The following is a 24,659-nucleotide window of genomic DNA, read 5'->3' on the forward strand; positions in this document are numbered from 1 at the left end:
TGGATTTGAATGACTCTGTCGACGACAGTTCCCTTAACTGAAGACGTAACTGATTCCACAATTTTGGTCCCATAACGGAAAAAGCACGATCACCATACCCATGTTTTACTCTGGGTGTTTGGAGTAAGAATGCATCTGATGATGAACGTAGCCTTCGTGTCGGATTGTATTTTTGAACAGAATTACTTATGTATATTGGGGAAAAAGAATGAACTGAATGATGTACTAATAATAGAATCTTGAAAATAATCCTTTTTTCTACAGGTAACCAATGTAAGGAACGGAGAACTGGTGACATGGAATCAAACTTAGTAGTAAAAGTTAACAATCGGGCAGCAGAATTTTGCAACCGTTGAAGTTTTGTGACATCTTTTTTTGAAAGATTACACAACAATGAATTCGAAAAATCCAACCGAGAAGAAATCAAAGCATGAATAAGTATCTCAGCTGCAGATTTAGACAGATATTTCCTTATGAAACTTAAATTACGCAACTGATATCGAACATTCCGCTGAATATGAGTTACATGACTTCGAAATGACATTTCCTGATCAAATATGACACCTAAATTACGGGCTGTTTGCGACGGAGTAATGCAAGTGCTACCGATGTTGACATGACATGACTGATAATCAACTTTGCTTAACATATGCTTTGATCCCAATAACAGAAACTCAGATTTATCATCATTTAGTTTAAGGCCATTGGATGTAAGCCAGATTTTCAGGTCTTGCAAACATGCTTCGAGTTTTGCAATGGCGGATGACAATGAAGACACAGTGGGTTTAAAAGACAAATATAGTATTGTATATCATCCGCATAACAATGATAACTATTAATACAATGCTAGCGAAATACTTCACTAATTGGTTGCATATACAGAGAAAAAAGCAGCGGGCCTCCAACAGAACCTTCAGGTACACCAAACTTTGTCATAGTTTTACAAGAGGTAGAATCACCAATTCTGACATAATGAGATCGATCACATAAGTAGGATATAAACCAATCAAGAACAGTTCCTTTGATGCCCAAATATCTCAGTCTTTGAATCAGAATAGCATGATCGACTGTGTCAAAAGCTGAGCTCATATCAAGCATGATAAGAGCAGTGATGTTACTACTATCTAATTCTCTGAACACAATATCTGATAAGTTGACTAACAGTGTTTCTACACTATGACCAGGCTTGTACGCAGATTGAAATGAATCAAGCAATTCATTATCTTGCAGATACATTGTCAGTTGTGAGAAAACAACCTTTTCAAGCAATTTACTTAAATAAGGTAAATTTGAAATTGGGCGGTAATTTTTGAGACACTCCTGATCTAAGCCTGCTTTTTTCAAAGTTGGATGAATAACTGCTTTTTTACACACCTGTGGAACTACACCTAATCTCAGGCTAGCATTTATGATTCTTGTGATAACGGGTGCTAAAACTCTGCCACACTTCTTAACCAAATCTGTTGGGATTGGATCAAGTTCACATGATTTGTTAGGTGAGTTCTTCAAAAGCTTTTCTATCTCATTAACAGTGACAGACTGAAACTCACTCAATTCTGACTTGACTTCACATACAATGTCATTTGGCTGTTCACAACGAGTTGGGAAACTCCGCTGGATTGCCACAATTTTATCAATGAAATATTGATTAAAACAATTGGCTAACTCAACTTGATCACGAGTGAGCTGTTCTGGCAAAGGAGATTGCTGTTTTCGGTAAAGTAAAGCATTAGCAACTTTGTACAACTTCTTTGTATCTTTCCCACAATCCGTAACCTTTTTTGAATGATATTGTAACTTAGCATCTTTAATCAAGGCATTTACACATCGCCTTTGCGCATGATACATCTGCTTGTGAATCTCCAGTCTTGTGGACCTTGACTTCCTTTCTAGCTGTCTACGAAGCAGTTTTGCTTGAGCTATTTCTGGGGTATACCATTCCGTATTGGGGTGTATTGTGACCTTGATTCGTTTCTCAGGTGCCAACTTATCAAGGGTGGCAGTGAGTAAGGTGTTATACAAATTCACTTCATCATCAACATTATTAACTTGAGATTCAGCTGATGAAAGAGACTTAACATGAGTATCAGCAACAAACTCGTAAAGTGGGTTTACAGATTTCAAATTCCGTGTCACAACAAATGTTTTTTTGATACAACGTTTAGGAAGGTTCAATTCACACATTATTGCTGAAGTAGTTGTTATTTTATGAAAAGATGTACTTGACATGGACTAAACATGTGCAAAATGTGGGGGTAAAAGGGCGTATTTTTCTTGAGCTATTGCAAAGAAATTCACCGAAAGAAAGACACATCTCCCGACATTGAAGCTAAGCGTCAATTTCAACCAGGTCATTGGACGTAATCCCGACTTCCAATAAAAATATGGATCACACGAACGATAGCCCAAAGTTTCATCTACAACATATTAAAATCTGGGAGAAATTCACTGAAGGATAAATTAACTAGTGCTCGATAAAGACAGTCATGCCAATTTTCATTTTCCATACAGATAATACCTCATTTGCACAGCCAAAATGGCGGCCGACCAAAGAGTCGTTATTTTACAAAATGATCCATCTATTGAGGTCCATGTGTGTGCACAATATGACGTTGATACCATATACACTAATGAGATTACAGAATGAAGTATATTTGACCTTTGACCCCACTTTACACAGCCAAGATGGCATCTGAGCAAAAAGTTGTTATTTTGTGAAATGATTCTTGCAACATGTTCCTTACATGTGCAAAATGTGGGAAAGATAGGATGTGTATTTACCAAGATACAGGATTAAACACTTTTGACCTTTGACCCTAATTTACCTACCCAAGATGGTGTCGGAGGAATTAGTTGTTATTTGTGAAATGATGTTCCTGACATGAACTAAACATGTGCAAAAAATGGGGTTGATAGCCATTGTTGTTGTTGATCTATTGTACAGAAAGTAGAAGAAAGAAAGAAAAACTAGAAATGTCGCTTTGGCGACTGGTATGCCTCCGCCATAATGCATGATTTTCCCAATAGGTCTGGATAGTACATGTGGACAATGTGTGATTACATTTTCACAAAATTGGCAAAATACTGAAATGACAAGTTTGTCACAAATGTGTTGAATGTTCACCTTCCTTGACCTAGGTTTAATTGGATGAATAGGAGAGCATGTATCTCGGGATTTAAGGACTTTAACTTGACTTTGACCCATTCATACATTTAGGTATTGAGTAATTTTCAAGGTACAGGTGTGGAGAAAAAGTGCAATTTCTGAATTGAATAGTAAATTGTTACCATTTTCATCTGGCCCTTGACCCTAAAATTCATAAGATAATCACTTTCAGGTAGAACATGCATAATATGTACTAAGTTTCAAGATAACTTGAGCCACTTCCGAGATATGGAGGAAAAAGTTAGTTCAGCACTTTCGCTTGATCTCTGACCTTTGAGGCAAAAAAAGAAGAAAAAAAAAACTTTCCACAGAATTTCTATTAGGTTACACATGCATACACCAAGTGTAAAAAAAATAACCCTGCTGGCATTGCATAAATATGAGGGTAATAGTAAAATTTTGAAGTGTTGCCCTTGACCTTTGACCCCTGACCTTTGACCCCATGAACCCTACATTCTCTAGATAATCACTTCCAGTCAGTACATGTATATACTAGGTTCCATGAAGATACCTTGAACAATTTTCCAAGGTACGGAGAAAAAAAAGAAGTTTTGATATTTTTACTTGACCTTTTGACCTTTGACCTCATGACCCAAACTTTCACCAGAGAATCTTAATTGGGTAATACATGTACACCGTATACACTAAGTTTCAAGAAAATATCTTCAGGCATTCAATAGATATGGTGGAAAAAGTGAAATTTTATGTATTTGACCCTGACCTTTTGACCTTTGACCTTTGACCTCATGACCCAAACTTTCACCAGAGAATCTTAATTGGGTAATACATGTATACACTAAGTTTCAAAAAAATATCTTCAGGCATTCAATAGATATGGTGGAAATAGTGAAATTTTATGTATTTGACCTTGACCTTTTGACCTTTGACCTTGAGCATGTACACCCAAAAGTTGATAGGCACAACTTCACCCCCTAATACACATACATGCCAAGTTTCATTAGGATACCTCAACAGGTTTTGATAGCTACCTTGTCCACAAAATTCATTACGGACGGACGGAAGGACGGACGGACGGACGGAAGGACAGACGGACGGACGGAAGGACGGACGGACGGACAACCCAAAAACATACTGCCTCCGGCACCACTTCGTGGCGGAGGCATAATAAAGAAAAAATTAAGTTATTGTGTAGAAATTTGAAGGAGAAGCATAAAAAAATCAGAAAAAGATAAAGTTAGGAAGGGAGAATAAGACTAACTGAAGAAAAAGAAGAAAAAAAGTGTTTAAAAGAAAAATATTGGCAGGGGTGAGCCTCAAACCGGGGACCTTAGGATTACGAGTCGGATGTGCTATGCACTGACCTATTTCATCCTCCATAGGCCCTGTGCATTAAGCAAAATGATGCTGCATCGAAGCTAAGTGCCAATTTTAACCAAGTTTTTCGACGTGATGCCGACGTCGTATGAAAAAACAGAGTACACTAACGATAGCCCAAAGTCTCAGCTACAACATATTAAAATCTTGGAGAAATTCACCAAAACATAGGTGAGCTAGTACTCGAAAAAGATAGTCATGTCAATTTTCATTTCCAGAAAAACTGCACTCCCATAGAGATAACACGTAAAGTGGTCAAATTTGACAAGATTACATTCAATCCATTTTTACGAGGTGATGCCGTCATCCAATCAAAATTTTGTTAAAAACTTATGAAAGACCTTTTAATAAGCTACAACATATTGAAATCTGGGTGAAAATCGGCCGAGGAAAAGTGAGATACGCTTGAGTGAACTTGAAATTTGATGACGTCATTTTGAAAATTTACTTTTTTTATTTTATTAAGAAATTTGATATCTTTTAATCATTTTTTCAGCATCGCCAACCCATGAAATGACATGTACAACTCATCAGCTTTCAGAATATGTAAAGAAAATGGGGGGTCACCTTCCATCCTGACAAGTAAAATCGAATTTAAAATTGGCGGTTTTTTGGCATAGTTGCACTGTATATCACCATTGACGCGCGCGCGCGGAATTTCAACTTTAACGGGCCCGTATGACGTCATATTGGGTCGGATTGACTTGAAACTTGGTATAAATATTCCTTGGCATTTCAGACATCCGATCAAAGTGAAAAAACGGGAAATTTCTATTGCATATGAGCTGTGCGTGCGTATATGCGCGCGCGCATACGCGTCCATCCAATTTTTTTCACTTTTTCAAAAAATGCTCCAAATGGTCTGAAACGTGTGCAAAAAAATTTTTCAGCTCAATTGGAGCATGTAAATATTTCAACGCGCGTGTACGCGCACGTTTTAAGAGTATAGATGAATTTTGAGAATATGTGTAGAATCAGCTTGACTTGAACTATATGTGACGTAAATTTCATTGAAAAATTCCATTCCATTAATGAGATATGAATGAAAATGTGTTTTCATATAATGACGTCATAGTGACGTCATGGTTGACCAATCACAATGATACATTAGATTTGTCGTCTTTGGGACATGATACATATATGGTATGAGTTTGAAATTGATAGTCAAAGAACTTTTTGAGTTAACCTCTGCACAACTTTTGAGGAGAAAGAAGAAAAAGAAAGAGAAGAAGAAGAAGAAAAAGAAAGAATCAGTACAGATACAGAAGGTGATCTGAGAGGATACTCGGATCACCTAAAAAGAACATAGTAACTCAACTGCTCTTCAGGAAACTCAGAATCAAGAATATCATGACACAGCACAACTAGAAATGTTGCTATGGTGGCTGGTATGCCTCTGCTATAACGTACGGTTCTCCCAATAAGTACGAAATGACAGTTAACTGGCAATAAAATAACATGTTTGTCACAAATGTGTGGAGTGTTTACTTTCCTTGAACTAGGTTTCATTTGGATGGAATACTAAATTATTTAAGAGAACAGGTATTCAAGGATTTGAGCATTTTCACTTGACCTTTGACCTTTGCCTTTTGATCCCATGGCCCACAATTCTTCAAATAATTACTAACTGGTAACATCCATTTTCACGACAATACTTTGAGCTATTTTCAAAATATGGTTAAAATTGTAACATTTGAAATTTTCCCCTGACCTTCAACCCCATGGCCAAAATCTTTTCCTACAGAATCACTGTGCAGTAATGTATAATATTCCTAGATCTATTAAGTTCATGCACTGAATAATCTCTCAAGTGTGGAGAAAAAGTGTAATTTCAGCATTAAATAGTAGAATTTCAGCATTTTAACCTGACCTTTGACCCTTGACCTCTGACCCCATGACCCCAAAGTCCTACAAGAGTCATTGTCAGGCAGACCATGCATACTAAATTTCATCATACAGTACCGGTACCTCAAGCCATTTCGAAGATATGGAAAACAAAAAAACGAAATTTCAGCATTTTCACTTGACCTGTCTTTGACCAGAGGTCCAAAACTTTCCCAGAGAATCTTTATCTGGTAAGACATGTATACACTAAGTTTCAAGAAAATATCCTCAGGCATTGCATGGATATGGAGGATGTAATGAAATTTTGAAAATTTAACATTAACCTCTGACCCCAGGCCCCCCAAAGTCTAAGAGAATCACTGAAAGGCAGTATATACCGTCGGTTGTGTATATGAAGTGAGTTTAATACAGATTCCTTGAGTCATTTCCGAGATATGGAGAAAAGAGTGAAATTTTAGCATTTTCAATTGACCTTTGACTCCATAGCCTAAAAACTTTCCCTAGAGAATCTTCATCAGGTAGTACAGTATACACTAAGTTTTGAGAAAATACCTTTAGTCATTGCATGGGGGAATAGTGAAATTTTAAAGATTTGACCTTGACCTTTGACCATGAGCATGTGCACCCAAGAGTTGATAGGCACAACTTCATCCATTCATACATACATAAATATGCCAAGTTTTATTAGGATACCTCAAGTGGTTTTCAAGTTAACACGCTGTCCACAAAATTGATTATGGATGGATGGAAGGATGGACGACAGGACAGACAACCTGAAAACATAATGCCTCTGGTGACACTTCGTGGTGGAGACTTAAAAAACTGGGATCCCCTAACTCAGGGTGACAACACACCCACACACTCATCACATGAACTTACCACAAGACTTGTTTTTTTTTTTATGGGGGTGGGGGGAGGAGGTTTTTTTAGCTTTCTTTTCAGAAGTAGAAATAAGGGTTTGTGAGATACTAATTGCAAGTACAGTGCTCACCCGTTAATCAGGAACCGCTTTTATAGCGGGAACGACAACATTTTTGCGTGTTATTTCCACCGCTTAATCCATGAACCGCTTTATCGAGACAAATCTGGCTGAAACACTTCCATTGTCCATGTATTAATGTCTAAAAATCAATAAGTAAATCCAAAGAAAAAATTGCAGGGATTTAATTTCCTTACCAGAAGGATCATCTTCTCACCAGTTCCCGATAGATTATATGTCAGTTGCAGTCTAAACATTTGGCATTACACAGTGAGGCGGTCTTATCACGCATCGTCAGCTTCTACTCACGCGCTTACACTTTACCACCCCTTCAGTGCGATACGGAGTCACCTTTCCTGCGGTGCGGTGTATACTATCCCTGTTTGTGCATAGCATGCATGCATGCAGTGTTTGTGTTTGTGTGTGACAGCATAACAAGGGGCATGAATATGAGAAAAATGTGTTGGTATGATTGTCGCAATCAGTGTCGTCGTAATGTGCATGTTGTTAACGTGTGTGGCTCAGTTATGGTGAACAGAAGTTTACGTTCGATAAAGGAATCATTATCTTTTACAGACAGAAAACAGGTGACTGTTGATCATATAACAAACTAAAATAGTAATCACAGCAACTTCACAGTTCTGAGATAAAGTTCTTTCAAATTGTGAGAAGTAATATGCAGTTTTGCTGAGAGTGATCATGGTTAGGCTGTCAGTCCACTCGCCGATTTCACCAGCTAGCCAGCTACACCAACCGTGTGTGACTGTGTGTGCGTGCCAATACATGCAGTGCACAGTGTGAAACTTCAGCTTTGAGATTACATACACAGTCGTCCACTGTGTGCAGGGTCTCCTTCTAATCGCCCCTTTCCGAGGGCCCCATCCATAAAATCTACCAGTGCGCGTACGCAAATTCCTTTGTACCACTGCACCAGCCTGGCCAGGTGGCTGGCATGCTTGTTGGGTGTCAGACTGTCAGTTTCCCTCGCTCTACCATCGGGCTTTTTTTTTCTTATTCTTCACCTTACATGAGACACCTGCATGGCTGCTAGCAAGTGGTTTGTTGTTTAATCATTGCGGTGGGTTTTTTTTTTTCTCTCTCTCTGTCATTCATGGGATCAGGCTGGGGCGAGGGATATCAAAAGAAAGAAGTCTGCTCAGGCCAAGTTGTCTCTTGCACCATACAAGTCATGGCGGACGACTATAATTAACTCCCCCGAAACCCACGAAACGTTTTGAATTTTCAACCGTCGAGGCAGTGCAAATTGGGCGTTCTCATTTTCACCATAATTTCACCTTCTCATATCTCCGCCATACATTGACCAAAATCGCTCAAACTTTCAGTATCAATGCAAAATGATGATTTCTATCCACATACGAAAAACCACGAGAAACGATTAAGTACTTTTTAAGTTATTCAACATTTCATGTTTCGCTGTCTCAGAAAACTACCCTCCGATTATTTCCAGACACATCTGGTCGCACCACTTAATATTCATGAAACTAATTACATACATATTCATAAGACATGGGCGGACGTTAGCAGAGTGCTGTTCGCTTTGCCGAAGACCTATTTTTGAAGTTACAAGTGAAAATAAATGAGGTGTCTTGTCAGAAATCTCAAATTGTGCAGGAGCAGCAAACGAGAATAATGACGTCATATTCTAGGAAAAACTGATTTGCGTTTACGCAATGAATGGACTTTCCCATGCTGCTTCGATCCAGTGAGCTTGCTGGTCGATGCGTACTGTTATTGTGCGACGCGAGGTGGCTAGCGCTGCATGCTGCGGATGCCTAGTACACTGTACATGCATGAGAGTGGGCCGCGGGGTGTCGATAAGTAGCAGTGTATGTGTGCTGCAGGGGACTTCACCACCTCATAAACAAACACTTACTTTATCAGAACTGGCCTATTAAAAAGAAAGAAGCAAAAATGTGACTATCTACCAGCTATGATACCACTTGTAAACTCATGACATCGGATTATTCGGACTTAACACAGATTTTACTGCACTAGTATTAGTAACAATACAACTACGAATTCCTGGTACGAGTATTACGATCAGAGTACAGGTGATGTGAGCGCCACAAAGAGGTGGGTACGTGGGACTGTACCCCGTCTTCCCGTGTGCAAATGACTATAAAATTTCGTGCTTGGAACGAAGGTAGAAAGTGCACCTCTTTCGATTATTTCCAGACATATCCGGATGCATGACTTCTCGAATGTGATATTTTAGACTTCCATAAAGAAATACATACTTAGTAACATACTTGAAAGTTTTTTGTTGTTCACGAAGTCAAAATGTGAAATTTTAGCAACGATTTCTGACAATTATTTTCCGTTTTGAGAGTGAAGTTCTGCTCCATTTTGGAGTATTTTATCGAAGTTATTTAAACAAAGTAACATAATGACAGGTTAAAATGAGATTTTTACTTTTCATAACCGTTTGGATTATCAAAAAATATGAATTAATAGTAAAGTTACAGCAGTTTTGCTGCAACACTTTCCTAGCGGTCTTCGTGCAAAACATGTTCATTCACGAGGAAAGCGAGGTCACGTCAAAATGAAAACAGCGAGTCCGCTGCGACTGATACCATCAAATTATCATTATGATCACTAATCATTTTTTTTTTGAAGTCCGAAAGTTGGGTTGCATCTTATACACACGTGCGTCTTATACACTGAACTTATGGTATGTATTTTCAACTCTAAAAAAGGGTTATTTTGTGGATCAAATGAATAAAGGTTTGTTCTGACAATGCATTTGCCAAAATTATGAGACTGCCGTGTCTCTTCTTATCGCCGTTTTGTGTCTGCGTGTCGTAGTGTGCGTGTATTTGTTGCTGTGGTTATCGTCGGGTTTGATAACTGTGCATGATTTAATGTAATGCTAACCAACTGGGCTTCATGTAGTGTGGTTTGCATGGGCCAATATCGGCCACCGCTTAAGCGGGAGAACAACTTGTCTCCCGACCCCTCCCGATTAAGCGGTGAGCACTTATTATGATGTCTGCATAGAGATATCTACAATGTATGCAAGAAATAATGAGTTATGAAGAAAAACAGCCACTTGTTCGATTGGCTTGTCTTCAGAATAAAGATGAATATTTGGCTGATCAAGAAAGATCAGGCAATTCTGTGTAATGACTGTGTCATCTCTGAGCTGTTTAAGGAGTAGAATGAGTGTGCAGTCTCACCTCGTTTGGAGAGAATGGAGAGGATTTTTTCCTGGCAATTGGTCTTTGTAGTGTCTATCCTTCCTGAGCTGAGGTCGTCAAGCATACACTTAGCAGTCTCTACACTGTCAGAGAGGGTTGAGAGGAGGGCACCCCTAGGCCCTCGCTTGACCCATCCACTGCAGTATAGACCTGCAAATGTGAGGAGAAAGAAAATGTCACATAATCATTATAGAAAAAGAAAAGAAAAAAAAAGGACAATTTTGTTTAGGCAAGTGCTGGATATAGCTGTTGAAATGTGTGACCCAGTTATAGCGAGTAAGTGACTTAATATGCTCGAGAATTATGATGGGAAATAATGATTAAATTGAAAAATCAAAACAGAAAAAAAGCCCCCTGAAGAATGTCTCATTTATACAACAGAGTTATGAAGTAACTGTTTTTTGAAAAGTACATTACATCACACTAACCACTCTTGTTTTATGCAGTAATATGTATTTGTTTCAAGCAGCACTGTTATAGAAGAAAAGAAATTACACTTTTTTACAAGGGCAGTGGCAAAGAGAGAAAAAAATACATCACAAATTGACCCTACTACTGTACTCCACCCCCTAGCCTTGAACAGCCATCTATGCTTTCCTCCTTCACCCTTCCTTTTCCCCTGAGCATATCACCACTGATGAGACTCTTGATCACCTTGAATGCCCGCTACCCTGCCCTGCTCATTCTTAATGATGCTTTGCTCGTGATCAAATGGGATGAAGTCATCAACATGGACGCTCTTGTAGCCAATGCTGCGTAGGACCAGTCCACAAGGAATGACATCTGTTTCTCCTGTCGGAACAAGACTCTCCTTCCCATCAATGTCCTGTGTAGATGAGTCATCACAAATTCAAATCATCATTACTTCAACCTCCAAATCAGAAAGTGCATGTTGGTTATTGATTCTCGTTTCATTTCAATGTCTGTATATATCCATCATATATTATGCTGGAGGGATACTGTTCATATCTTGACATGGATGAAAATCCACTGTTTCACTAACCTTTAAAGTGATTGCCACTTGCCTAAAAATTCTGCATCTAAGGCAATGGATTTGACAATACATCACATTAATTTGGAATATACCTATTCAATGCTTCATACTGGAGTTATGTTCCTAATGATTACAGAAGTACAATATCTATTTTAATATCACAATATGTCTCAAATACTGGAGATTGTTATCAGAGGTATACTGACATTGAACGAAATAAAAAGACAGTCAAACTAGTATAAGAGAAGGATGACACTCTGTTTATCACTGTGCAAAGGATTGCTGAAGTGTTTATTTAGTTTGATAAAACAATTCATGAAAAATTCATGATTAATGACTGATAGTGAATACCTTTTTTTGTTTTGCTTCTCTTTAGATAAGTAAAAAAAAGTAATGGACTTGTATTTATACCTTCTACTTGATATAACACATTCATAACATTGTACACAGGGAGTTAAGTTGTGATTATATGCACACATAAGCTACATTGTACACAAAAAACTTTCTTATAGTCTGAAACATGTATAAAGAGCTGTTCATAACATTCACATGTGAAACAGATACGTATCATCTTTAACTGTGCAAAAATTATGCAATAGCCATTTGCCATGTTCCTACAAAATAGGGGAAAATGATAGACATCAGTGTTGCCACTCTGTAATTCCCAATATATCACAATGATCTCCCATCTTGCAGCTTTTAAAACCACTACACCCACACAATCAATTGACCTACTTGGCAGCAAAAGGCAGTGGACTAGTTTTGACAGGAATTAAAGTAGCAGTATGAAAACCTTACCCCCTGGATAATGCAAGAGATACTGCCCAACAAAGCATCGAGAAACAAATGTATTATCTGATCAGTTCATGTGTGCAAATAAGCATTTGATGGAGAGAAAAAAACAAGCAGTCAAGTGGAACACTGAATTTACAATGACTGTTGCAGACTTGGGCATTGTCTACGTGTAGCTGGGTGAAGAAGACTACGGCAGCATCTCAAACTTGTTTTGTTCCACAGCAAACATAAAAAAGCTTGATTTGTTTCATCTCTGATCATCACTTTACAAAATTTGGTCTCAATTATTGTTGTGCATCATCTCTTTTACTGTGTATTGCATGTCACTATGCTAATTCGAATTTTTTTCTCTGATGTTTCATGCACATTTTGATACCTTATCTGTGTATGTCTGACCCATGATGTGGTGTCAGAATACAATTACTGATCACAAGTCAAGCAAAATGATCAAATTATTCATTTGCCTGTGTATTAGCCTGTAGCAAGAAGAAACTTACTCCAAGTAAATACCACTTCAGATTACTATTACGATTTTTATGTTGTGAATGCAGTTTAAGTTTGGTAAACAATAAAATATATCAAAATAAGAACAAAGAAATGCAAAAGAATAAAAAAGACACTTGTTTTTGATATTTTTTCATTTGAAATTAGCTTGTTTAGCACATGACACAAGTAATTTGAACATTTCTGCAAAGTAAATACAACAATGAAAGTTTATCCATACTTACTTTAATAGTTGTTATAAATACAGTGTATCTACAAGTCTTATTTGTCCAGTTATAGCCACATCAACAATATAGAGCAAAAGTTAACAAAATTGTAAAGCATTTGCATAATATATTATAGAACAATTAATAGATAATACACAAGAATACTGGAAAAAACCACTAGAACTATCATTGAGTGTGATTAATATCCCCACCTTAACCTGAGAGAGTAACCTGTAGCTCAATCTACAATGTCTTTGTATGCTCTTTACTGAAAAATGCTGTTAGCACAGAAACACATTGTTCAACATTGTAAAGAGACATGTGTTTTCAACATCTACAAATTTGGTCAAACCTTCTAAAACTGAGGGAGTTGGCAAAGTCCACATTTTTTGTATGATTTTTTTTTTTTCAGAAAATGCTGTTACCATCTGATGGCAATACATTATTTGACACTCTAAAAAGATGAAGTTTGCATATCAACACATTATGGAGGTCAAATGTGCAAAATTTCAAGTTAAATGAGGAAAGCAAAGGTCAGTCCACATGTATTTATCTTATTTTTGTACCGTTTGTATAAAAATGCTGATCAATTGCTATGGCAACAGATATATTGACACTCAAAAAGAGTGATTTGCATGGTAACATAATATAGCCATCATATATCCTAAGTTCCAACTGAAATGCTCAAAAACTGAGAGCAGCTTGATCCACCAAAATTTGTTTGATAATAGTTAAAACACTGCTGTTGTCATGGCAACAGATTTCTTACCACTCACTAAAAAAGGTGTCTTGCACAACAACTACATATTACAATGATCACATGTGCTAAAATTCAGCTGAATTGCTTTAAAACTGAGAGTATTTCAATTCACAATGTTCTGTATGATTTTTATGAAAATTTGCTGTTACGCATTACTCGATGCTGATGAAATACATGTAGGTGTCTTGCACATCTGCCTATGATAGTGGTCACACATTGCCAAAAAAATGGGGGAGTAGTTCGTTCCACAAGATTTTGCAAATGAGTGACAAACCAACTGACCTACCACTTGGCCACCCGACCTCAGAGTGATTCCTATACCTCTACAGACTATGTGTGGGAGGGGGTATAAAAATCATGATTTCATTCTACACATTATTCTATAAAAATGCCAATTTAGTGACAAGATGTAGAACAAAGTGATGGACTGATGGACAACTCCAGAACAAAATGCCTCTGGCACCTTTTGGGGCAGATCGAGGCTTGATAATACACATGTACAGCAAATTATTCACCTGCACACAGCACTGTATCTTTTCAATAAAAGTACGCATTACTATGAATTTAACTTGGGAAAAAAAAAACTGACCAAAATCTAGCAAAGCCATTCATTTCTAAAACGCTATATCTATTGTAGATTGTACAATAATGGAGGGCAAATACTTTTAGAGATTGCAAAATACAGGGCATGACGCATTATACACAATAACAAGAGTCATATCTGTGTGCTTGAATGCAAGGTGGCACGCATGGAAGTTCATTACTTTGTTCACAGGCATACAGGTAAATGGCAGCCAAAAAAGGAAGAGAATGAATTAAATTGATGCAGCAATTGTCTCCATAGTGAGAATCTACTATAACAAATTGCTGTCAATCCACTACCAAGTGCTGACCTTCTACAATACGTAGCTTTGCAAACGAACACCAACATGCACACGTTATCAGGAGTAGACCTTCTGCAAACACTCACTCATGTAATGCTTTAACATTAGCTCTACCTGTGGTTACTTTGGGAAGGGGTTAAAGCTTGCAAAGTAATATTATGAAATTCTATGATGAAAGAGTAACCAAAAACAATTTTGATAATATTTCCATTATCATTATTTCAAGCAAAAATCTTACAGATCTTGTGACTTTAAATACACTATCTTTCTTTTCCAAGTACAGAAATAAAGTTACATTCTGATAGCCATGCAACCTTTAAAAAAAAAAATTGCCTGCAACTAAATGGAAACCTTGTAGGTACACGAACTTAAAAAATAAAAAAAGAAGGACAACAAAAACGCATGACTTTTCTCTACAGTTTTATTGCTTGATGTACGTGAATCCATTGAATTGACTTCTTATCTCTTTTCAGGGCCGTGGAGGCAAGACATCTCCTACCCCACTCCATCTGCGAAAATTCCATCTCCGGCATAATTTCCCCAGGGGTAGTTTCGGAAACATTCATTGCTATTTATTCCAGGTCATTAAACTCATGAGGGATACTGAGAATATGAGAGAAGAGTACAGAACAGACAGCATGACAAACAGACAGACCGTGAGATGAAGACAGAAAGAAAGAGAGAGAGAGAGAGTGTGTGTGTGTGTGTGTGTGTGAAAGTAAGAAGAAATTAAAAAAAAATGAGACAGAAAAAAGATATTGGCGAGAGAAAGAATGAGGCCTCGCGTTCCCATTTTACTTCCATGGTTACAATGATTTCTGAGGGAAAAAATCCATCTATTCCTGTCAATATGAAGATAATGAAATTTCTTAACTTTTCTCCAAGTTAGTGTGTTTTGCTGTGTACTAATAGACAACTTGAAGTATCACTTCTATGCAATGGAAGTTTATACCCCTTTTTTTTTTTCTTTCGATTTTTAGAATTATAAACCTTAGTTCACTCTCATATTTTGATGAACCTTAATTCATTTTTGGATAAACTATAAACCTTAATTTCATTTTTGGATTTACAAACCTTCAAAATAACATATTACCTTACTTCATTTCCAGAATTACAAACTATGAAGTATCACCTGTTTGGCACACACTAGACACCTCCCCCTCCCCCCCCCCCCCCCCCCAAAAAAAAAAAAAAAAAAATGACATTTGACCCTATACATGCTGGAAAACTTGGAGCAGCATTATCAGAAGCAATAGTCATCTAAATTTTACCATTCTATGATGCAGACCCATATAAGTTTTGAAAAGAAATTCATACATGTCTAGAAATCAGGTGTGCAATCTATCATTCAGGTAAGAGTCTCTTCAAATAAAGTCACAACAGACATTTTGATATTAGTATTATTATTAGTAGTAGTAGAAGTAGTAGTAGTACGGTGTAGTGTCATCATTATCATCATAATTATTTTTACTTTTATCCTAATTATCATTTATTTGTCATTTCAACATAAAATACAAGGAGAAAATCATACTACATGATAAGCAGAATGTGGTGATTTCAGGCTGATTGCCAGGGTGCTTTGATCTCTTGTTGCTTTAGATTTTGCTAATTCACTGTTCTACTAATACATGTATCTCCCTATGTAGAAAGAAGTATCCAGACTCCAGCAGAATTCTGCAGCTTGCTTTTTAACACTTACAAAAAAAGACCATACACAGTGTACTGCATATGCCGAATATTTCGCGAGGTTTTTATTTTCATGAATTTTGTGAATCGGAAGCTATTTGCGAAATTAAAGACACGCGAAAATATTGACTCTGATCCCGATGTGAATGTGACATACATGCGTACACTTCTCCTTTCAGTACAGGACTTCACGATCGCGAATTTAACCACTCGCGAAATCGTCGGGAATTCCTGATTCGCTAAAATTTAGACTCGCGAAATATATGGCGTATACAGTATATTGCCAGTTTTTTAGGTCTTTTCAATTCCTCCCAGTAGACAAAAGAATCTCCTTCAAAACAATCCTTCAGCTGATATATCAGATCATATTATCTATCCTTCTTTCCCTGATTACCAGGTATAAAGTACAGTGTGAGCAAACCTATCACACTGTACAAACCAATCAAATACCTATAGATGTTCTTCAGCAGATCCAGATGCACCATATGTCATGTGTCAAAAGTCAAACACTCCTGGGGTTATCAAGCATTTTCTAACATAACTAGAAATGTTGCTATGAAAACTGGTATGCCTCCCCCATATTGCATGGTTTTCCCAATAGAGTATGTCTTGGCAATGTGAGATGATAGTTTCACATACTAATTGGCAAAAAATTGAAATGACATGTTAGTCACAAATGTGTTGAGTGTTCACTTTCTTTGAACTACAAATATTTGTGAATTTGAGCATTTTCACTTGACGTTTTACCCTTGCCCTTTGACCCCAGGCCTAAAATTCTTCGGATAGTCACTAACTGGTAACATCCATTTAAACAACAATGGTTCAAGCTATTTTCAAAATATGGGGGAAAATTGTAACAATTCAACATTTTCACTTGACATTTGACCTTATGGTCCAAATTTTTCTCTACAGAATACATGCACATATATTACCTAATCTAAGTTTATGCATTAAGTAATCTCCAAGGTATAGAGAAAAAGTATAATTTCAGCATTACATAGTAGAGTTCTAGCATCTACACCTGACCTTTAACCGCACGACCCAAAATTCCCAAGAGAATTAGTGTCAGGAAGTTTATGCATATCATGTACTAAATTCCATGAAGATACCTTCAGCCATTTTCAAGACATGGAGAAAATATTGAAATTTTAGCAATTCCACTTGACCTTTGACCTCTGACCTCATGGCCAAAAACTTTCCCTAAAAGAATCTTCATCTGGTAATACATGTATGCACTACAGACATTGCATCGAAATGGGGAAAATAGTGAAATTTTAAGAATTTGAAATGGACCTTTGATGCTGAGCTTGTGCACCCAAAAGTTGATACTGCATTGCCTTAACAAATTTAAATCTTAGGGTACAGATACATGTACACTTTAAACTTCTGTAAGACCAGCAATGTTCACATGCATTTCAATTTCATGAATTTTGCAAGAACCAAAATTTGTGAAATTAAAATGCTCACAAAAGTTCTTGTCTGCACTGTATGCACTGAATCACAGTAACAATTCACAAAATTTTCATGCTGCGAAAAATGCTGTCGGCTCCCATTCACACAAATTTCATGTCCTGAAAATATCTTACTTTACGGTACCACAAGTCAACAAGATTTTACAATAACCATCTCTGAACAGAATTTAAACAAAATCTGTCAAGAAATTTGGCCAGTGGAATGCAGGCAAGGAGACCCTAAAAAATCAATCATTTTGTGCACAAAATTATACGAAACAACTGAAAATGCTACCACTGAATATTACAAGTGGTTAAAGTCTTTAAATGATACTGCATTCATGCTGGTCATTAGATTTAAGCCGCGACTGATGCAAGGCGGTGTTCCCAGGGGTGGATCCAGGAATTCTGTAAAGAGGGGGCATGTTTACAAAATTAAAGGGGGGCGCATGCACCCCTCCCCCATTTTTTCTTTTTATTTCCTTTGTTTCAACAAAATAATAAAGGGGGGGGGGAGGGCTCGCGCCTGGTGAGGTCCTCCTGGATCCATCACTGGGTATTCCGCACAAGTTGAGCACTCACTGCAGAGTCGTATGGAAAATGTGAATGCAGTATAAGGTGATAAGCACAATCAGGGTATGCAATCATGACTTTCTCACTTTAAAAAATTGTAACTTCTAAAAGAATGCACCAACTGACTTAAAAATTCACATGCAGCATGCTAAGACATCAGTAATCACATGTGGTAAGACAATAGCTAATTTCTTCTCATTTACTGTTAATTATTAAAGATTAATTACCAAAAAGTCCCCCAAAACCCACATAATGCGTCAAAAAAAGCGTTTTACAACTTACGTCAAATCAAGATTTGAGGTCCATATTTTAAGTCTACCCCTATGTGTTTGGTATCAAATTAATGAATTTTTTCCTGGCATTGCTTGCATGCAATAAAAAACAGTGGTTCTTTCAGCTGGAGAAAGTTATAAGGTCTGAAGTCCCATCCTGGTAGGAGTGTAATGCTGGCTTATTTTTGTGACATTGTGACCTTTTAACCCATGCTGTAAAGCTATACATGGAGAAACAGCTTATTTTTCTGCTTTTCCTGAAAGTACTGAAGACACACTACGATATGGTATGCTGTTTGCCAATAAATGTTCAGCCAGTTTTGAGTTTTGAGCCATTTTCAAATGCTGAGGAAAATAAGTGCAGCCGTTTTTCAGTATTTTCAGTGAGGTATATCCTAATTTGACTACTTTAAAGAATCTTTTTCCCTTATTGAATATGATATGTGTTCAGTGTTCATATTTCAATGCTTGTTCAATTTCTAAAGATATCATAAGCAAAAACATAGTATTTTGGCTTAATATATCATTGTTTGAGTGTCACAGCTTGGATATCAACTCAAGTCATCATAAATCTCACATTCATTCTTCTATCTGTGTTTACAAATATGAGAATTGATCCAAACACTGTGCGCACATTCAAGGTCAAACTGTACAGATAATTTTTTAATGAAAAATATCATATCTTCCAAAGTACCAGCCCTAATTTCATAAAAATTTGTAATAATGGCCACTATATGTCTGTTACCTATTCCTGAAAGTTTCGCCTCTTCACTCTTTGGCAAAAGTGAAATATGATAAAATATGTAAAAGTGGTTTTATTTGAATTCAAAATAATGCCTACAAAATTGATCATCCATTTTGAGAAGTGAAAATATGAAATTTATTCATATTTTGTGATATGTCATGGCTATGTGCTGGTGGTGAATGAAAGGGATACATGTATTTATCAGGAATATCTAACAGCAATATCAGATGAAAAAAACATTCTCCTTTTTTTAAATGAATTTTTCCAATATATTAGTCATTTCAATGTAATTCGACACCCCTAATTTAAATGCTAATTTATGCGCAGTATAATGCAAAATTTTGACTCGATCTTTACATGAAATTAAAATTTGAACACTCAGCTACAACAAACAACAAAAAAAGCATTTTCACCAAGTTTTTTCATTTTTGCCCTGTTACACAATTGCATACCCTGATTGTGCTATTGACCATAAGACACTTCCATATATTGAATTTGAATAAAAAAATCCAAGAAATGTAGCCCATAGGTCATGCACAATATGACATCTGACCCTGTAAAAAGTACACTTATCACACTGGGAGGCAGGGGGTTGGCACCTCCAAACACAACAAGGTGTCTCAGTTTTACCCTGAATGCACCTCCATAAATTATTTTTGTATGAATTCGATCTAGAATTAAGCCAGACAGAGTGCATGCATGTAAGAAATATGCACTGTAACATAGTGACTGTCTCTGACCCTGTAAAGGGAAGAACACTGGGGGCAGCATCACCCAAAATTTAAGGGTTCAGATTCGACTATAATTAATCTCTACACAAAAATTAAACAAAATCCATCCAGAAGTGTAGCTAATAGGGCGTACGCAAGGAGACCCTTAAAAATCAACTGTTTTATGTATGATGATGAAACAAGCAAGAGCACTACCACAAAATCATAGGCAGTGAGATTTTTTAATGATACAATAAAATGCAAAACAATAAAATACAATAGTTACACTGGTGCTCTTACAAACAATTTAGTTGTTTCACAGCACCTTACATCAGATAGCACGTCTATAATAGCACAATTGCTACATATACATACCATATGCTCAATTTCTCTTTAATTGTATATATACAGAAAACAATTTTATATCTCAAACCAAAGACAACCAATCTGAAACCAAAGACATCAAAAATAATACCCGGTACACCATTACAAGAACACATAGACTGTACCAAAGAGACAAAGGAAACAGAACCCCCTACCAGCAACTGCATGCAGTGAGGGGTACGTCTGTTTTGTCGACACCAGGAACTGCATATTGTACAGTGCCCAGTGTCAACGTCAGTAAAGTCTTGATCGTTCCTGGGAACAGACAACTCCTAATCCTACCTACAGAATGATATACCTCCATACCGGATTTGAATAAAATCTGTCAAAAAACATGGCCAGTAATTGTGCACAAAGATGTAATACAGTGTAATATGGCCAAAAAGAAAGAAGTTTCTTGTGTGGATTTCTCGAGAGAGGCAATACGGGAGGTCCTTACTATGTGATATTGTAACATTTTTCTGATCTGAAGTTTTAGCTGCTGCATACATGGCATTGCAAGCTAGCACAAGCTGCTAAATACATGTATTAGTGTAGTTATGACACAGCCTGGTATAGTACTTTCAGTCAGACACGTACTAACCCCCAAAATGTCAAAACTTAGAATACATGTACTTGTATCTGAGTCTGCAAGTCAAGCAAAGGTTGAATATTTGCCATTAATTTTGGCACTTTTACGCATTTGGAATGATTTTACTGTGCTGCTGTGTATGTGTATGTATTGTACAGTATTTGCGTACTGACGACCAGTGGCGTAACTACGGGGGGCATGGCCCAATCCGTCGGCAAAAAAAAAAGAAAAAAGATTGTAATTCAAGGAAAATTAAAATTAAACTGCTTTTGAAATTGAGATGAAAGGGTGATCAAGAAATTAGATATTTTTCTAAGATTTTGTAACCATAATATGATTAAAGAGGTATATAGTGTGTAACATTGTTTTAAAAGCCCGGCACCTAGAAAAGATTGTGATTCAGCGTGATTCCTGGTTGGCATTCTGAATATAAGCAGGATGTGCGCACTGTACTCACAACATCCGAACGGCAGAGAGAGTCGCTGCAATGTTGCGCAATGTGATGTAGAATATACCTTACACTTCGTTATAAATATCAAAGTTATCATTGATTTTGCAGTGTTGCTTTACATATTAATGTACTAGTCTATACTGAAATGCCCTGCATTGCCAATAATAAGACTTATAGCCAGAGCTATTTCCTAACTTTTCCATCCATGTATATAGAACACACACACACACACCTGCACACGCGCGCAATCATTTCTTTGTTCAACTGAACTAGTGATTCATTCAGATAAAGGCCTAATATTTTCCCTTTTAATTTAGACATTGAAGGAATGTATACGTATTATACAAAATGTAAATCTATAGAAATGTTTCTAAAGTTGTTTTCCATAGTATCCAGTCGTTGAAATTTTATCTGCTCTTACGCTTGCCCCGCCTGAGTGACCAGACAAATCATAGGCCTGTATAAATAAACCTATATAATCATATAGTTAAATTCAGGGTGTTTATATAGAAAACATCACGTAACTTTATCAATGTGAAACTTCGATCATATGCATCAGTTGATGCAAAGATCATTTGAAAAGAATTTTAAGATGTTGATGTTATTTTAAATTTGGTATATGAATCAGAATAGTCACTTTACGAGCAAACGAGGAAAACTGAAGAGTAAGACAGAATGTTTGATAGGTCGAAATGCGACGAAACACATAATGAAACACATATTTTATCTACACAAATCACATTTGAAGATAACTCATTACTTATAATACTAACAGTTAGACAAATATTCATTATCATTGGCAGGAGGCAATATAATTTTGCAATAGATTCACACTTTTGATTTACAACATTTATCACCACATAATTTATCGATGTAGAATACTCAATTGAAAAAAAAAAAGCAACCATTGCCACGAGTTTGCGACCACCACTTATTGACAGCACGGGGCGCCTGAAATGAAAGTTACAATTACACTGGGCAGAAATCTTAAGTGCGTGCGTTTTTCTGGTAGATTTCACAAGATGTAAAGTACCTTAGTAACACGATGTTTGTTGATCTGAAATTCTACATTAAAAGCAAATGTGTGCGCCTCCTACTCCTACAATTCTGTGCAGTGACATTACGTATTGGTCGAATTTTGATTCGACACTACGGTTGAGTTTGGGCCTTTGTGGTCTTGAGGATAAAGATGTCGCGGAAAAAACAGCTAGCGTTAACTTCGTTTTTCTCGACTAAACCCCCCAGTCCCTCCGAGAATCCACCATCTAGTCCAACCCCTAAATTGGATTGTTCAGTTACGTTCAGAGATGAGGAGAAAGAGAAGAATACTAAAGCTTCCACATCATCATCAGGCGGGGAAGAAAGTCAAGAAACTGACGCTAATCCACGGGACCCATGCCATGGGCCGGGGCAATCTGTGCTGGAAGAAGGGCCATTTCAACCCAAGCTAGCAAAGTATCCAGTGACTACGTTTAGTGCGGGCAAAAGACGGAGCTTCCGTGCAGAGTGGTATGAAGACCACACGTGGTTGGAATACAGCATCAAACTGAACAAGGCATTCTGCTTTGCATGTCGTACATTTGAACCAACTCTACCAAGTAAGGGAGAAAAGGAGTTTGTTGTTAGCGGATTCGAAAAATGGCAAAAAGCTACTCAAAAATTCAAGGATCATGCCAACAGTGAAATGCACAAGGACGCAATGTGTAAATACGCGTCATGGAAATCACAATCCAAATCGACTGCACAACTACTAGACGACAAAAGGACCTCGAACATAAAGGAAACCCGGGAACACTTGAAGACCATCAGCAGGACCATTGCCTTCCTTGGAAAACAATCGCTCCCTCTCAGAGGTCATCGTGAAGGGGAAACTTCGTCAAATAAAGGCAACTTTCTTGAGCTGGTGGATCTTTGTTGCCAGGACAACGAGCAACTCCGGTCTTTCATGAGCATATTAGTGACATACACTAGCCCCAAAATACAAAATGAAATCATTGAGATAATTGGAACACAAATTCAAAATCAAATTATAAGTGAAATCAAAGCTTCAGGACCTTACGGGATAATTGTAGATGAAACACAAGACCTGTCCCGCGACGAGCAGGTCTCCGTGTGTGTCCGATATGTGTGTGAGCAGACTGGAATCACAAAGGAACGATTCATTGGTCTTTGGACGACACCATCATCTTTGGACGACACCATCGACATCGGGGGAAGCACTTTTTCTGCTGCTGAAAAATGTGTTGACAAAACTTGGCCTTGATTTGGATAGTCTGCGGGCGCACTGCTATGACAACGCCGCGAATATGCGGGGAAAATACACAGGTTTGAGTACCAGGATACGGGAAGTGGAAAACCGCGCCCTCTACATCCACTGCTATGCCCACCAGCTAAACCTCAGCCTTCAGCATGCTACCCAACCAATATTCCAAATTCGGAATTGTTTGGGATCCGTGCAATCTCTCTACAACTTCATCACTGGTAGCAGCAAGAGACACCACATCTTCGCCTCGAAGCAAAAGGAAGCAGCAAAAGAAACACCAATCGATCACTTTGCTTCTACGTCAGGAACTGACAACCAGCCATATGACTCTCAGAATATGCCAGATTCAGTAGATACATATGATAATGGCAGTGGACAGGAGAGGGTTTCAGATCAACCAGCAGCTGCTATCGACCAGCCTCAGGGTTCCAAAGACAAGACAGACACTCGCAATACTTTCAAGACACTGAAACGATTTTGAAACACACGTTGGAGTTCGTGGTAAGCGCATAATCTCAGATCTTAGATCAAATTAAACTTTAGCATGTTCTTCAATATCTTAGAAGAGGTCGCGGCTTATGTGCTCCCTAGCTAGGGACTTGAAAAGGTGCACTTCGAGTGCAGGAATGATAATCCAGTGATCGGAGTAATAATAGTGTCATTGTGTAAGGCACTAAGAGATGAGGTATATCATAAATTATTAGGCACTGCCATTTAAATCGAAACTATTATCATATATACAGTACTGATCATATTATACCCCTGTCTGTATAGTGTCTATCTGTATAATTATGTGCCTCTATTATTCGACAGTAGCCTATAATAATCATAAAAAAACATGCCTACTATTAGGTTTATAATGTCTGG

General features: G+C 37.4%; 2 protein-coding genes across 2 annotated transcripts in view; both read right to left on the reverse strand.

The window, feature by feature from the left end:
• Nucleotides 1-10,536, reverse strand: part of LOC139742777 (speract receptor-like) — a 482,274-nt gene extending 471,738 nt beyond the window's left edge. Inside the window, exon 1 of the mRNA XM_071653295.1 lies at nt 10,523-10,536. The gene's annotated coding sequence lies outside the window, so the exon portion shown is untranslated. The remainder of the gene's footprint in view (nt 1-10,522) is intronic.
• Nucleotides 9,970-24,659, reverse strand: part of LOC139742778 (NADPH:adrenodoxin oxidoreductase, mitochondrial-like) — a 107,609-nt gene continuing 92,919 nt past the window's right edge. The window contains exons 9-10 of the mRNA XM_071653296.1: nt 11,198-11,369; nt 9,970-10,693 (exon numbers count right to left, since the gene is read on the reverse strand). Of these exons, the coding sequence (XP_071509397.1) occupies nt 10,452-10,693; nt 11,198-11,369 (414 nt within the window). The 3' untranslated portion in view covers nt 9,970-10,451. The remainder of the gene's footprint in view (nt 10,694-11,197; nt 11,370-24,659) is intronic.

The sequence above is a fragment of the Diadema antillarum genome, unplaced genomic scaffold, assembly GCF_040938485.1.
Source record: "Diadema antillarum isolate AM-2024a unplaced genomic scaffold, OU_Dant_1.0 seq00001020_RagTag, whole genome shotgun sequence".
Classification (NCBI taxonomy): Eukaryota; Metazoa; Echinodermata; class Echinoidea; order Diadematoida; family Diadematidae; genus Diadema; species Diadema antillarum.